Below are 16,116 nucleotides of genomic sequence, written 5' to 3'. Positions count from 1 at the left end.
GACATTCAAGCAAAAGTGCATACTTATCGGTTAAATAAATGAGGAAATATACTAATTTCAGCTTAATGTTTCCACAAACTCCAAAATAAATATGGATAAATACAGATACAATTAGCAAGCAATAAATATGGAAAAATACAGACGGAAATGACAAAAAAATAAATACCATAAAACCGGGAGCCCTACATATAATGTATTTAACCATTATTTGCCAGCCTGATTGATGGAAAATTTGAAGCTGACCTCCCCACCCCAATCTCATAGACCAAACTACGCCCCTGCCTACGAGCTCCTTCCAAGGTAATATGACCCCCTAAGTTATATCTGTTTTAGCAGGTTGCATCTCCCAGCTGTTAATATCAACATCTACTGAATAAAGACATGATGTTACAAATTCAGAATATGCTCTGCATTTTGGTGCACTAGAACTAACGAAGTCTCCAGAAAACTTGTTGTAATACTTTGACTACCTGATATGAGCACCAGACTTCAAAGATATCATTCAGACGTCTGTTATACAGCTTACAAAAATTGTCTTGATCTTGCATGGGGGTTCCAGTACCTAGAAAGGGGGTCCAAAATCAGCTGTTTACTTCTATATTTTCTTTATTTAACACTGTGAATCATATGTACATATGTCCCCCCCTGTTATTAGCTCCCTAGGGGCACTCGCAGCAGATCATAGTCTTATGGCTCCACAAATATAATCACACGGGTGGTATTACAGAGGTTCCATATTTACATTTATTGACTACACGTGTTAACAAATCCTACATGTGTAACTTTAAATCACTTTAAATCCGTTAAGGTGTAACAGGAGTTTTTTTACCTTTCTTCTTATGTTGTTGCAAATGTTCATCTCTAGTGTTTAATTACAGGACGACTCAATGTAAAAATACTCTCACGGATGTGCCAGTGAGCAATAGTTTACCATTCAAACAGGGTGCGTGAACCTCCGTGGTCCCTCCATTAGGTCTGGGCAGGATTTCCATGTTTACACAAACCAATAACTTTGCGTGTTAGCTATGGAACACATGAGAAAACCCCTTTCATATTTAACGAGAGTGTTGTCACCTCTCATATGCTGGCTACCGCCTGTTTATTTGCAGGCATGCTAAGTGTGAATACACTTTATCGGGTGTGCTCGTGGGCAATGGCTAAAAAATCTAACGCCATGCTTGATCTTCCAGAATTCCTCTAATGTGTCTTAGAGCTTTCCTTACCTCTCTTTCTCATTGATGTATTTTTCCCCTGACACAGGTATCTTGGCACTGCTTTCCACCAGAAATAGTAAAGGAAGGAGACCGATGTAACTCTCTACTTAAATTCCTGAAGTAGCCCTGTAACCATGCCCCAAAGCACATAACTCTACATTCAGACAAATGTGGCTGCTATATTGGAACGGAACTCTGTAAATTGAAGGACGGCCATGCGTTGGTTCAGGATACACAAATTAAGAGTAACGGTCTCAAATGTAACCATTTATAATGGTATTTTCACATGGGATCTCACTATTTAGAGAGTAAAAATTCAATAGACTTCCCTTAACTTTCTCAGATCTACTGTATCTTTGTCTTTCTGAGCTACAATTTTTTTCCAGGATAAGCCATTGGAAACTCTCTGCCTGATGCATGTATTCAATGTAGTGTTTCACCATGGTAGCAGTAAACTTGTGTCTTCTGATGGGCGATCTATGTTCTGTGAGGCGAGTATTTAAACACTGACCCGTCTCCCCCACATATCCCAGGCCATATGGACATACAAGTAAATAGACATTCTGTGTTTTACAATTTGTAATTGTTCTTAGACTGATATTGTACCCATTATAATTCTATTAATCAGTTTCTAATACAGTATTGCATGCCAGGCACTAGCCACATTTATAATTTCTTTTTTCCAGATTACTCCCATAAATTGTCTTTTGAACGAAGTTTCCTGCAGGTGTCATTCGAGACCTCACTGTCTTATCTTTCAGATTTTGATTTCAACGATGAGCAAACATCTGTTTAGGGGTTTTACTATTCTCTGGGTCACTATTGAAAATATGCCAGTTAAAAATAATAGCCTGTCTTATTTTTAAATTCAGCGCTATACACCAGTTTAGGTTAATTTTTTTTCTTTCGCCCCTAACATCCACTGGTACTTATCATAGAACCTTGCTGTCTGATAAGATTCTCTTAGTCGTCATCATCATCATCACCTTACTTTATTCGGTTTCATATTCAGCAAACCATGAAAGCACAATATAAAAAAATAGGGTAAAATAGTGGGATACAATATGTACACTCTCAAAATCAGGCCTAGGCGTTTCCAAAGCTCATCAGTTCTATGCAGAGTGAATCTAAAATACATGTTTACTCCAGTAATATTGAAGTAAAAACAATAGCAAGCATTGGGGCATTGCCAATAAGTCTCGCCTTTGGGACCATATAAGTGTTTAGCCATGCAACAGTTGATGTTTTTGCACCAAGGATATTGTGCTGCATAACTAAATACTTATAAAGTCCCGAAGGCGAGACCTATTGGCTGTGACAGTGCTTGTTATGAATGGGAGCAGCCCATTAGAGCTTATTAAAGAGGAAGATAGGGCTAGATGTATTGGTTTATGAACCTGTAACTTTTTTGGCTGGGTCAAAATGATCAAGACCGTAACTTTTTAAATAATGGATGGTTTGGAAAGAGGGAGTGTCAGTTTAAGTGATTATGAAGAGAAAACCAATTTTGGGATTACTCTCTGGTATCAGAAGGGACGGCCTGCGTAGAATGCTTAATCTGTGGTTAGATTAAAATATTCATACTGGAATGAAAGAAGATGAGTAGCGCTTGGGGACACCTCCTAAATAAAGAAGATGGAGCTATGAGGGTCATACAGTTGCCCTCGCATGACCCTGTCACTGCTGTGATATCAGAGCATCTCATGGAACTTGTTGTAATGTATGACATTTTTATGTGGAAGACTCAAAAGAAGTTCTCTTCTGTGCATCAATTCTGGAGCATCTTTTGTCTTCAAAGCCTCATTCTTGGTGGAAGAGGCCAGGTCAAGTGAGTTGCATTATTACAATGGTATTTAGGTTTGTATGTGGATACTAGGGGGTCATACATTTCTGAGTGCCTGTCTGTACTGCATGTTGATTAAGTCATGCTATTGGTGACATAGTCTGTTGGTACTGTGCTCTGTTGCTCATTAATTTTGTTCTACTAGTCTGCTTACTCGGACTGTGTCGACTGTAATTCATGCCTTTTGGAGATAATTCATCAAGCCTTCATCTGAAGAGCCCGCAGATGCGTTGCTAGCTAGTTGTGGTGGAAATTGGGTTCCACCGGGCCACCTTAGTCACTTTTAATCTAAGCTAAGTTAATGCCACCCTCCAGCGCCCTTAATGCCAAACAAGGACCCAAGGATAGAGTCCAGCTTGCAGAATGTCTTTAGTGTGAGGAACAGTAGTAGGATAGCAAAATAATATTGGAGGCGCTTGAGTGTTACTGTGTATGACAAGATGAGACAACCAGCAACCGACAGTGACAGCCCGTTCTAGAAACATATCTGTGTGGTAAGAGTCCTGACCACCTTAGTAAACTGGCTGATGAGGGGTGAAACCCCTAAACCGGTCCTAGGATGCTTGTTTCCAATCCAGGAAGGACCTTTCCTTGCAGTTCGGGTTGGACTGTTCCCATTGGGCACAGGGTCAAGACTGATTTGCATATGGCTAGGTTCAAACTGGATTGGCATGGTGAACAAAAGAATTATGGATTTAGGCCCAGATCTCTGTACTGGGGTGAATGTATGACCTTGTTCTGCATTCTGTCCATCACTTGTTCTTTTTGCCTATGCCCTCAAAGAGGGGCTGCATGGTGAATCTGGATACCCAGGTAGCACAAGGAAATATTCTCCCATTGGAGCTGGCCACCTTCAAGTCCAGGTTAATTCAAGTAATTTGTGGGGCCAGTGAGAAGAGGTAAGACCCAATTGTGTACCCAGAAGGCTGCTTATATTGGAGTGGTTTGGGCGCACATCTTGTTGATATAATAAAACAATGTCGGCGTAATGCGATATGGTGTTGTATTATGCAGTGGTATCCCAACTCCCACCCTCCTATCTCTCCCTCACAGCCAGAGGTTACATGGCTCATGCCGAGGGGAGGAGGGAGAGGGGATAGCTCTGGTGGGTCTCCAAGTAAATAGGAAAAGAGGTGGAAATAAGACTGACCAGTCCGATTCCAACTAGGGGAGTGGTGTAGATGAGCTTTAGGAGCTTAATTCCTCAGGGACCAACATCATGTATGCAAGCCTTTTTCCAGGTCTCAAACGAACACATGAAACATTGGTCCATTTTTGGAGGGCACCTTCTATGACTGGGTACAATAGTCTTATATTCTCTGAGTTAATATAGCCAGGGATAAAGCCATTTTGGTCTTTATGGATGAGGTGGGAAAGCGTCTGAAGTATGATATCTGTGAGGATCTTACTAAGGATTTTTGTAGTTTATGCTGAGGATAAGTAGGGTGATAGGAGGCTGGAATCCTTGGTGTCTTTTCGGGGTGTCTGGGTTCAGACTTGTGATGCCTTGTAAGGTGGTGCGGGCGGTGCAGTAGGAAAATAGACATCCTTTGGTCCATGCGGTCTCATACACCTTTGCTAATGTGGGAGCCAAAAGCGATGAGTATGATTTACACAATTCTAGGAGAAGACCTTTGGTACCGGGAGACTTCCATGGAGCCAGGTCTGTTACAGCCTTTTAATGTTTTGAATCGTTTTAGGTGTCCCCTGTTTTATTTCGCAGCATTACGGGGAAAATGGAAAGGGGCAAGACAATGAAGTAATCATTTGGCTCTAATTAGGGAGATGTCTGGGTCCTAGTTATGGCATGTTGATGGGAACACAAACTTGTTTTGCCTTTATCCCGGCTGGACGAATTAGAGATTCAGACAACGTCATTTAAATGTTGCAAATCTGAAGTGTTGAGGAAATGCTTTAAATTTTGACACATACTTAACTGCATGTCCAATGTTGGTGTCAACCTCACTACAGATCCATCAGTTGGTTGCACAGGGCATGCAGCCTCTGGCGATTTTAGAGTGTAGAAAAACTTAAAATGTATGTACACTTTCAAAGCTCCTAAAACAAAATAATATTTTGTTGCTAACCTAGCTCGGATAAAGTGCAAATGTACTGTCTGTGTTCCCTTTAAAACAATTGCTTAGTAATATAACTTACTGTGCCTAACATGTATTGCCCCCTCACCCATTTGATTTGTTTCTTGATCAATTGCCTTATTCCCCCTTCAAAATCTCAGTCCAAATGTGTGCCATAATAATTTATTTAGGTGTCATCAAAATGTTTCCTTTGCTGTTTTAGTTTGTATATGTAATCTGCAAGTGTTGACTAGTTTCTTTCTCCCCACCATTTCTGGAATCCTGTTTACCTAACAATATTGCCTTACCCTTTTCTCTTGCAGTTTCTCTTTACTACAGGAGAAAATCTAGACTATCTTGATGGTGTCCACACAGTGTTTGGTGAAGTAACCGAGGGCATGGATGTTCTTATGAAAATAAATGAGGCATTTGTTGACAAGGAATTTGTGCCATACCAAGACATCAGGTGAGCTTCAGTTTAGGATTTTGTTTTGTTTTGGTTGTGAAGCATATAAAAGTACAACATCCCTTCAAATGGGTCTGTGTATAACGGAGAAGATGCTGTTTTGTCAAACATTTGACTGCAACATCTGCTTTTCCGTTGTGATTGTCTATGGATCATCCTTTAGTTCACCCATCTTTCTACTTTAGAAGTTGGTTATTAAGGGAACTTTTTAAATGTGCCTTCATTGCAAATGTTATAATTAGTACCATACCAACGTATTTTTTAGATCAAGCCTAATTCTGGAAAACTTCATCATGGTCGGAAACCAGCATGGACAGCATATAAAATGGACATAAAACTACTGTTCGAGGCATGTGGGCTGCTGAATTCATATCTGTGCATAGATCGCCGCCTAGTGTTGGGTCCGAATGATTGCACATTGTTGTCCTGGAAGAGTCTTCGAAGTATCACGAGATAGGTGGCTCCTCCCCTGGACTACAGTGCGCATGGGCATCGACTCCATCCCCAGATTGTTTTTTCCGCCATTGGGTTCGGATGAAGTGTTTGTCGCCGGACCACGACGAGGCCAAGTGTATGGCCTGCTCCAAGTTCCGGTCCAAGAAAACACTAAAGCTCCGCCGAGCTGCGAGGCTGGTGGCCCAACGATCGGCTCCACCTCCTACAGACATCTTCGACGCGGAGGATGTCGGGGACGACACTATCCAGGAGATCACAGAATCTAACCCGGCGTCGGAGGTCGAGGACGACTACGACGCGGAAGACGAGGATTTAGATGAAGTTGTCGAGGAGGTAGGGGACGACGACGGGGCCCTTGCCACCGTAGAGGATAGCTCGGATGAAGAGCTTCCTCAGACTGACTCCGGGGCCAGCCAACATTATAAGGCCCAGGTCGAGGGATCGCCTTCGGGCCTTACCCAAAGCCTTGATACCCGTCCCACGGCTCCGCCTTCCGGCCCGGCCACGGACATTGATACGGCGCCACTCCCGGTACAGCCAAAACCGAAAGTGAAACCAACAGTCTCGACACCAGACGTATCGAAACCGAAAGCGCAAATAAAGCTGGTCGGGTCGAAGACTTCGGGGGCCTCGGCGCCGAAGAAATCCAAGATGGCCGTCGAGCTCAAGAGCCACGCCAAAATGGCCGACCCGAAGGCTACTGTATCGAAGCCGAAGGTTAAAGGGACCGACGCAGCTGCACCGGCGCCGAAAACGGTCGACGCACATAAGGGTCAACTCGATCCCAAGAAGGTCGACGGCCATAAGAAGTCCACTCTCGACCCAAAGAAGCGGCAGGACGACCCCAAGTCCCTCACTGCCTCGCTTCCACTCGACAAGGCCAAGGGGCAACGGCGTCGACTCCGAAGAGCGCGTCATCGGTCGACACCTGGAAGCCAGCTTCAACAGACTCTCTCGAGACGGTGCATCCCTCCGCCTCGTTCACTAAGAAGGTTATGGAGTCCCTTCAACGTATTAGGGAGGGGGCCACAGCAGTCGAGCCAAAGGACCCTGTGCCGCCCAAACCTCTAGAAAAGCCGGCGAAGGCGCCAACGCCTATTCTGTTAACTTTGCCACCAAAAACGGCGCCAAAAGCTTTCACAGCAAAACCGGGCGCCGGAGTGCCCGTGAAAGTGTCTTCGACGCCGAAGCCATCGTTAGTGGTCCCAAGCCCACGGCAACGACCGCTGGCAGAAGAGGAGCGTCAGGAAGTTATCATCGACGCCAACACGGGCAAGCTCTCTCTCCTTAAGAGAAAGATCACCCCTGAACCACAATTGGAACATTACCAAATTCCACTCAAGAAGAAGATGGACTCTGCTGGTGCCTCTGCCTCTATGGAGCCCGTATCACCACAGACACAGGAACTTTCGCCCTCTCATTCCCATGTAGAGGAGGGTGAAGGCTACGACGAGGATGAGTATAGCTATCCCGTCTACTCTGACCAGGAGGATGTAACTGAACCATGGTCTGCTGGTGGCGATCCTGGGGACCCGCATTCGGGACAAGAGCCTCAGCTTTTTTCAGCCAAGACTTCCCCAACAGAGGACTCTGCAGCTTTCAATGCCCTCATTGAAAGGGCGGCAGCCAATCACGACGTCGATCTCCATGCTGACCCAGTGGACGTCGACTTCCTCTTTGACACCTTTTCAGTCTCTGAAAAAACTGTAAAGACTTTGCCAATGCTAAATGGGGTGTTGAAACATGCGGCTGAAGTCTTCAAGGAGCCCACCCGGGCAAGAGTCATCAACCCACGTATCGACAAGAAGTACAAGGCAGTGCCCACTGATCCTACTTATATCAAGGGACAGTTGCCTCTGGATTCCCTGGTTGTCTCCAATGCGCGCAAACGAGCCAACTCACAGACTACGGGTGATGCTCCTCCCCCAGACAAGGAATCAAAAGTTTTTGAGGCTTCTGGGAAAAGGGTAGCTGCGCAGGCAGCCAACATATGGCGCATATCCAACACACAGGCGCTACTAGCGCGTTATGACCGGGCACACTATGATACTCTAGAGACCCTTTTACAGCACTTACCCGATCAATATAAGGAAGCAGCAGAAATGTTGATACAGGAGGGGAAGCTTATCACCAATGCTTCAATTAAGTGCGCTCTGGACGTGGCTAACACCCCCTCGCGAGCGATTAACACTAGCGTTCTACTTCGTAGACATGCATGGCTGAGGATATCCGGGTTCAAGCCAGACATTCAAACTACCATCTTGAACCAGACGGTCAACCCAGACCACCTCTTTGGCCCCGAGGTGGATACCACTCTCGAAGATGAAAAAGGACACCGACACTGCGAAGTCTATGGGTGCCTTGCAGTCCCAGCAGTTTCGGGGTGGTTCCTTTCGTCGCTCCAATAATAGAGGCACCTCAAGAGGTCAACTTTCACAGTCAACGCAATTCTACAAGAGCAACACCCAAACTTCTTATACCAACAAAGGTCGGGGTGGATACCGTGGCAACAACGTCAAAGGCAGAGGACGTGGAAATAACAGCTCCAGGTCCTCCACCGCCAACAACATATAGATGGAATCATGTGCCTAGGAAAGTTAAAGGAGGGGTCCGCATTCTGAAGGTAGGTATCACTTTTGTCCCATATATGTGGCAAGGATTATGCATTACCTTGGAACGTGTTCATTGGTAGTTGAGCTCGAAGAGGGAGAGAGGCAAGATGGCGACCGTGTGAGACGGTCGGAAAACAGCTCGCGTGAGGGGGAGGGTGAAGTCGATCAATGACCCCGTGTTTCCCCTAACAGAAGTTGCGTTTCGAATGTCGGATGGAAGCTGCAAGAATTGGTAACACCGTGGCGAAAGAAAGCCCAAGAGAACGGCGTGAAGTCGGCAAGTAATCGCGGCTGGGTGAAAACTGAGAAACTGACGCGCATGAAACTGACATGCTGTCAGCCGCTGCAGCGGCTGCTACTGGAGGTTTCCCAGCTGACGCGGTGGTTCAGAGGTGGAGCCGCTTCCAGGCTGCTAGCGGAGGCGGCGGAGTTCGTGGAGATAGCCGACAGGGTTGAAGCCCTGCGTAGCCGCTTCAAAAAACAGCAACCACAGCGGAGAAGGAAGCTCCGCGCTAAGAAGCTACTGAACACGGATATTCACCTTTCAAGAGGCAGTGAGGGGCAGAGAGCCTTCAATCTGGAGGGCATTGGAGGTGTGCAGTCTGAGAGTGACAAAAACGAGGATACTTTTGGCGGTAAGGAGACATTTGGGCCAGAAGAGAGGCGGAGGGCAATCATGGCTCCTAAAATGAGCGCTAGTGTTTAAGCAGCAGCCAGGAGGAAAGCAGCTGCGGCGCTCGCAGAATCTATGGCAGATAATGAAGGCGGTAAAAGGAAGAGACTGGGCTCCCCTCAAACAAAAAAACTAGCTCAGCAGGGTGCCAGCAAGGGGAACTCGGATAATCTGGGCACTGTTCCTATATCGGACATCTTCCAGAAGTTGGATAAAAATAAAGACACTAGAGACATGAAAGATCACAAGGAGGATGAGACACAGGTTCCCCCGGATAATGGTAATGGTAGTGAAGAGGCACCTCCAAGCATTACAACTGAGGATCTTGCAGAACAGTTGGACTCTGTAGTATTGGTGGAGGAAGGTGTACTGCAAGGTGAAATTCCGGTAGAAGACCAGCTGGGTGACGTTAAACCTTTACACCATGGTATGGAGGGGATCTCGCAGGATGATACAGGGGGGAGCAGCTGTAGTAAAAAAGAAGCCCAAAGTGATGCATTCTTTTCGGTATCGGAGGGTGGTGAATGGTCTGAGGAAGGAGATGAGCGCTTGGAACAAGAAATCAGTGATATAGAGACTGGCAGTGACTCAGAACCCGAGGAAAGTACCCCTCCTAGTACAGCAGTTAAAATGGTGGCGAGAACAAAAATACCTAATCAGAATTTAGAGCCACTGTCTTCGAATGCTCCCCTAGAAAGCCCCGAGGGAGCTTCGGCACAAATGTCGCTCCTGGAGATTATTCACCAGGAGATATTGGCTCATAGAGAGGAAGCAAGGCAAGATAGTCGGAAATCCCAGGCGGCTGTGAGGAAGATACAAGGGGAGGTGAGAAAGCTGACAAGGGCTTGTGTGAACCTCGGTGAGCGAGTGACAAATCTGGAGGATAGAGTAGTAGCCACAGAGGCGGATTCAGCAGCAGCAGTCAAGCAAGTCGACATGCAAGCAAAACAGTTTACTGATGTGCAGTGGAAACTGGAGTCGCTAGAAAATAGGTCGCGACAAAACAACCTTCGTATCCTTGCAATTCCCGAAGGGGCCGAGGGGTCAGATATGAAAGCATTCATCGTCCAGCTCTTCGCGACCGCCTTTAAAGATTTGAAAGATTGGGATTTTGAGAGGGAGATCCAGAGAGCACATCGCACCCCGGCAAACATTTATCAAAAGGCAAAAGAGGGAGTCAAGCCTAGGGCAATTTTGATCTTTCTGGGCAACTTTAATTTGAGACAAGCAATTTCTGAGAGGGTGAGACCTGATAAAAAAAAAAACAGTTGATGAATATACCTTTTTCGTTCGCCCCGATTTCTGCCATATTACAGTAGAAAGACGCTGGAGATTGCGGCAGTTGATCAAACCTTTTCAAGACAAGGGTATGCAGGCTTACCTGATCAACCCCGCCCAGTTGAAAGTAATACGGGACGGAAAGACAATTTATTTTTCGTCAGAGATCAAAGCTAAAGAATTTCTGATGTCGTAACTGGTGTACCAAAGGAATGATCAAATGTTGTCCCAAATGGTGAATGGGACTGGAAATGGGAGTACGGTAGTACAATATTTTTGTGGGGAGCGATCTGAGCAGGGCGAACTCCCGTGTATCACCAGTATCACTGAAGGAAAGAAAAAAAAATGGCTGATCCTAATTTGTAGTTAATACATATGGTGGAGGGGTTGGTAAAAGGTGGGGGATTATAATGAGAGCATGTTTTGCTAATTTAAAATCTGGTGGAGGGTAAAATTAATGGGGACAAAAGGTTACAGTAGTTGTCACTTCTCCTCACGCCAAGCTGTAACCATCACGTGCACAGACCAGTGGTCTGAGCGCCTCAAGACAAGTGGGAGGGTTGAGGGGGGGCTCCATTTCGTAGCTCGACAGGGGGAGGGAGGAAGCGCAGTGGGAGGAGAGGGTGGGGGTGGAGGGGAGAGGGGGGGTGAAAAATGTGAAAAAGCAAGAGATGGAAAGGAATAGTCTGCAGGATGACACCAGGTCTCTGGATAAGAATCAAGGTAGGAAAGGCAAATATGTAAAACATGTCAGACATTAGAATTTGCAGCATTAATACAGGGGGTTTAAATGATTGGAAGAAGAGGCAGAGATTGACCCATTTAGTCAGAACAAATAATATAGATATAGTTTGCATTCAGGAAACCCATATTCCCTGGAATAAAAGGAAGATCTTGGAAATGTATGGGTATACTTTGATTGGTTGTTCTACCCAATCGTCAATGATAAGAGGAGTGGCCATACTAACCAAAAACCATCTAGGCGGAGCGAAACGTATCAAAACAGATGGCTCAGGCAGATGGTTATTGGTGGAAATGAATATGGGGTTCACATTATGTGTAATATATGGTCCAAATGAGGATGATCCTATGATGTTTGATAAGTTGGAAGAGGAATTGGCTAATTGGGATGCCCCGCTGATAGTATGTGGGGACATGAATATCTCTGCAGACTGGCGCCAGGGGAGCATATATACAGGCCGAAAACGAAAGGTTAAGGCAGCAATAAGCTCCATGATGCAGTCTCATGGCCTGGCAGACATCTGGGGAGATAAGATGCAAGGGGATAGTGGCTATACATATTTTCCCATCCAGCACAAAAGTACTCTAAGCTAGATTATTTCTTCATCACAATGGGAGAGATTGGGAAAGTAAACATTCAGAAATTCCCAAGAGTAATTTCAGATCATAATCCTCTGGTACTCACTTATAAAGTACCCAGCGTATTAAGGAAAACCTCTAGATGGACCTTTGACAGGAAATTATTAAATGACGAAAGGTTTTTAAATCATATGAAAATGTGGTCAAAGAATTCTTTGATATTAATAGGTATAGTGCATCCAGAAATGTTGTCTGGGAATCATATAAAGCTGCATTAAGAGGGGAGACGATTAGCTGCGCATCAAGAATTAGGAGAGAAGATAAGAGCAAGATAGATAATCTGATAGCAGCTCTGGCTGAAACAGAGAGACATCATATCGAGGAAATAGTAACTGGTAAAGATAGTAGTGAGACTACCAGAAATATGGCCAGGATTAATGGTGACCTTTTAAAAATAATCACTCAGAAAGAGATCTGTGCATATCAAACGCAAAGAGCAAGGCGCTATGAGACCGGGGAGCAGGCGGGCAGAGCATTAGCATTGCGTATAAGGCAAGATTTGAATAGAAATAACATCAGTAAGATAAGCTATAACGGGAGAGAATATAATGATCCGAACTCTATACTACAGGCATTTCATGAATTTTACCAAAAACTATATGATCAGGATCAGGATCCAGGGGCGGTATTTCCTATACAAGACCAATCTTTTATAACTCCTAGGGTGGAGGATGAAGATAGAGATCGGCTGGAATTGGTTATAACAAAGGAGGAGATAGAAAACGCTCTGAGTGAACTAGCATTGGGTAAAGCGGCAGGCCCAGATGGGATCCCGATCGAGGTTTATAGGGCTCTGAGGGAAGAAATTCTGCCAATATTGGAGGATCTTTTTAATGGAGTCATATGGTCAGGTGTTATTCCGGACAGTTGGAAGCAGACCAACATTGTGGTATTCCACAAAAAGGGAAAACCAGAGGAAAACCCGGGCTCATATAGGCCGATCTCTCTAATCAATACAGATGCGAAATTATATGCAAAAGTTTGGGCTAAAAGATTAGGAGGGATTATAGACAAACTGGTATCGCCCTGGCAACATGGGTTTGTTCCAGGGCGGGGTACTACCGAACATACTGCAAGGGCTATTTCATTATTTGATGCTGCAAATATGACAGGGAGTGATATGGCTATGATTTTATTGGATGCCGAGAAGGCCTTTGACCGTGTAGTATGGGATTTCATGTGGGATGTGTTGGAGAAAAGAGGTTTCGGAGGAAACTGTAGGAAAGGCATTAAGGCTATGTATGTGGATCCAGTTGCCAGAATCACTACTATGGGGCTCCAATCAGAGGAGGTAATAATCAAAAGAGGCACACGCCAGGGCTGTCCCTGCTCACCTATATTATTTGCGTTATATATAGATCCGTTGATTAGGAAAATCTTGGCTTCAGATAGAATATCCCCTGTTATTTCGCATGGTCATACCACTAAGATACTAGCGTATGCGGACGATTTGGCAATTGTTACTAATAATCCGGATATAGCAATACAGGAATTAAATATTCTGGCTTATCAGTTCGGTGCATATTCAGGGTATAAACTCAACACGGAAAAAACTATAATAATCGGTACAAAGAATATCCAGAAAAAAGATCAAAGATATGTTGACTCTGCTATTTATTTAGGAGTTAAAATTAATGCAGATGTGGGAAAGATAATTCAGGAAAATTATTTGCCAGTATTGGCGGCGATAGAGAAAGAGTTAAGGAGAATCGATGTGTTACATTTATCTTTGATTGGACGAGTTAATGTACTCAAAATGACAATGTTTCCGAAACTGCTGTATCTATTTCGTGCTATCCCCTTACTAATTGAAGAAACTTTGATAAAAAGAATGGAATCAGTTTTCTCACAGTTTCTCTGGCAATATGGTAAAGTAAGAAGATCACTAGCTAAACTGTCATTACCTTTAGAGAGGGGAGGACTAGCGGCCCCTAATCTCAGACTATACCACTGGGTCTGTCTAGTGCTGCATATGAAACAGTTATTATGCTGTAATACCCTGGTAGGCCAGCCTGCCCTATCAAGAATTCCCACAATCTACGAATTAGTAATAGGGGAAAAAGCCAAGGGGATCTTGATACGGGAAGTAAATGCGCAATTCTATAAGAGGAGTAAAAGTAAATTGATGTTAGCTGCATGGGGAGTATGGAAGCAACTGTTAAAACTTCTTAAGATCCCGAAGATTAATGGTATGTTAGATCTCTGGGACTCAAACCCATTTAAACATCTTGGACAGAATAGAAATAGTGCCCCTTGGAAAAGACTGGGTATCCGGTATCTGGGAGATGTAATGAGCAAGGAAGAGTTGGTGGGGTTCGAGACTTTGCAACAAAGATATGATATCTCAGCGAACCACTGGATGTTGTACCATCAATTAGAACAATCAGTGAAATCCATAAGACCCAGGGTTTCTATCCAGGAGATGAATCCAATTGTTCAATATATAAGGAATGGTGGCCGTAAGATCAAAATAGGCTATGGTTTTTTGTTGCAGAGTCTGGAAGATGACGTGGTGCAAGTGGAAAACGCATGGGCTCTTAGAATTGGGGATCCAAATGTTGATGTGGACTATGCTTTAGCTTTGAACAAGAAAATATTAAGAGCAACCAATTTAAAAACACAACACTATAAAATGATTTTTAATCTATATTACACCCCCTCAAAGTTGTTCCAATGGGGGAAAAGGGATACAGATAAATGCCCAAGATGCGATCAAAGCCCTGCAGATTTATTTCATATGTTTTATTCCTGTCCAAACTTGAAACCTGTTTTAACTGAAATGGAGAAATTTTTATCGGGGCTGCTAGAGGGACAAATCTCTCTATCCCCAACGACTGTGTTAATTGGCAGGGATGAAAATCTGAAAATCACACACGAAGCGGAAGCCTTGGTCTTTCTTTGTGTTGCAGTGTTAAGAATTTTAATAGCGGCGGCATGGAAAGACTCAGTTGCCCCCTCATTCCAGGTCTGGTTGACAAGATTGCTTGGAACTCATAATATCGAAGAATGCTTATATAAATTTAAGGGTCAGAAGAAGAAAGTATTTGGTGAAAAAATCTGGGCACCCGTTAGTAAGTGGAGGGAAACAAGAGGATGAAATGATTGAATTCCTGCCTGCCTGTAAAATTATTTTTAGATGGTGATTTGTATTATGTATTGAAGAACTGTTTTTTAAACTCTTTTGTATTTTTGTACTTACCGTCTTATCCAGCTGATATCTCATTATATGTATGAATGTATTTCTTTTTTTTTTCTTGTAGTGCTATTCTAATCCATCTCAATAAAAAAATTTAAAAAAAAGGTAGTTGAGCTCGAAGATATTTGAGCAATGCCAACCAACTGCCTATGGAAGTACGCTTTGGGGAATTTCCATTCAGGGAGGATGTGTTTGTTACAAAGTGTGAGAATCAGATCTTTAAGTGCTAGTTGTGAAGCCGGTAACGTAGGCCCCTGAAGGCCAGCGTGTATTCCTATTGAAGTCAAGATGGTTTCCTAACAGTGCTAGCAAGCATCCGACGTAGATTGACCGAGCTAACCGATTCTGGCAGGTGTCCATGCTTGGGGGTTGTGAACTGTAATACTTGCCTGGTAATTGAACCAGTCTTCAAGTCAACCTATCAGCCAAGTAAAATGGATCATACTGCATCACAGTAAATGGGACATGGAGCCACTTCATTTGCTGATCACACACCCTAGGTAGATTGATGGTCGCAAGCTCCAATCCATTATTGTGCAGCCCACTGGTAACTCCACAGCCGTCAGATGATCTATTTTCCTTATATGGATTAGGTGACAGGTGACAGGACCCTTTAACAGCAACTTCCCTTGAGGAAAGGGTAAAACCAAACTTGGTGACGGAACCAAAGCCGTTGGGAACACACACTGAAATGTAACTCCAGAAACATATGTCGTAAGTGAATATTGCATAAAACAGATCTCACTATTGTCCTACATCTGAAGCACCCTAAAATGAAAAATTAATTCAATAGGAAAAAAACACAGCAATCCCATGACCTCTATCACGTTCTCATAGGTCATACCACTAAGCAGGCAGAATATTTATTTAAATGTGACATTGTCGGCAATCCTGGTAATACTGTCACACTACACAATTTTAAT

General features: G+C 44.0%; 1 protein-coding gene across 1 annotated transcript in view; it reads left to right on the top strand.

Moving 5' to 3' along the window:
• PPIL4 (peptidylprolyl isomerase like 4) overlaps positions 1–16,116 on the top strand; it is a 280,677-nt gene that overhangs the window by 48,505 nt on the left and 216,056 nt on the right. The window contains exon 5 of the mRNA XM_086927292.1: positions 5,456–5,598. Within this exon, the coding sequence (XP_086783418.1) occupies positions 5,456–5,598 (143 nt within the window). The remainder of the gene's footprint in view (positions 1–5,455; positions 5,599–16,116) is intronic.

Source organism: Lissotriton vulgaris, chromosome 6, assembly GCF_964263255.1.
Source record: "Lissotriton vulgaris chromosome 6, aLisVul1.2, whole genome shotgun sequence".
Lineage (NCBI taxonomy): Eukaryota > Metazoa > Chordata > Amphibia > Caudata > Salamandridae > Lissotriton > Lissotriton vulgaris.
The sequence above is the reverse complement of the archived record's forward strand: the minus strand, read 5'-3'. Positions and strand labels throughout refer to the sequence as shown.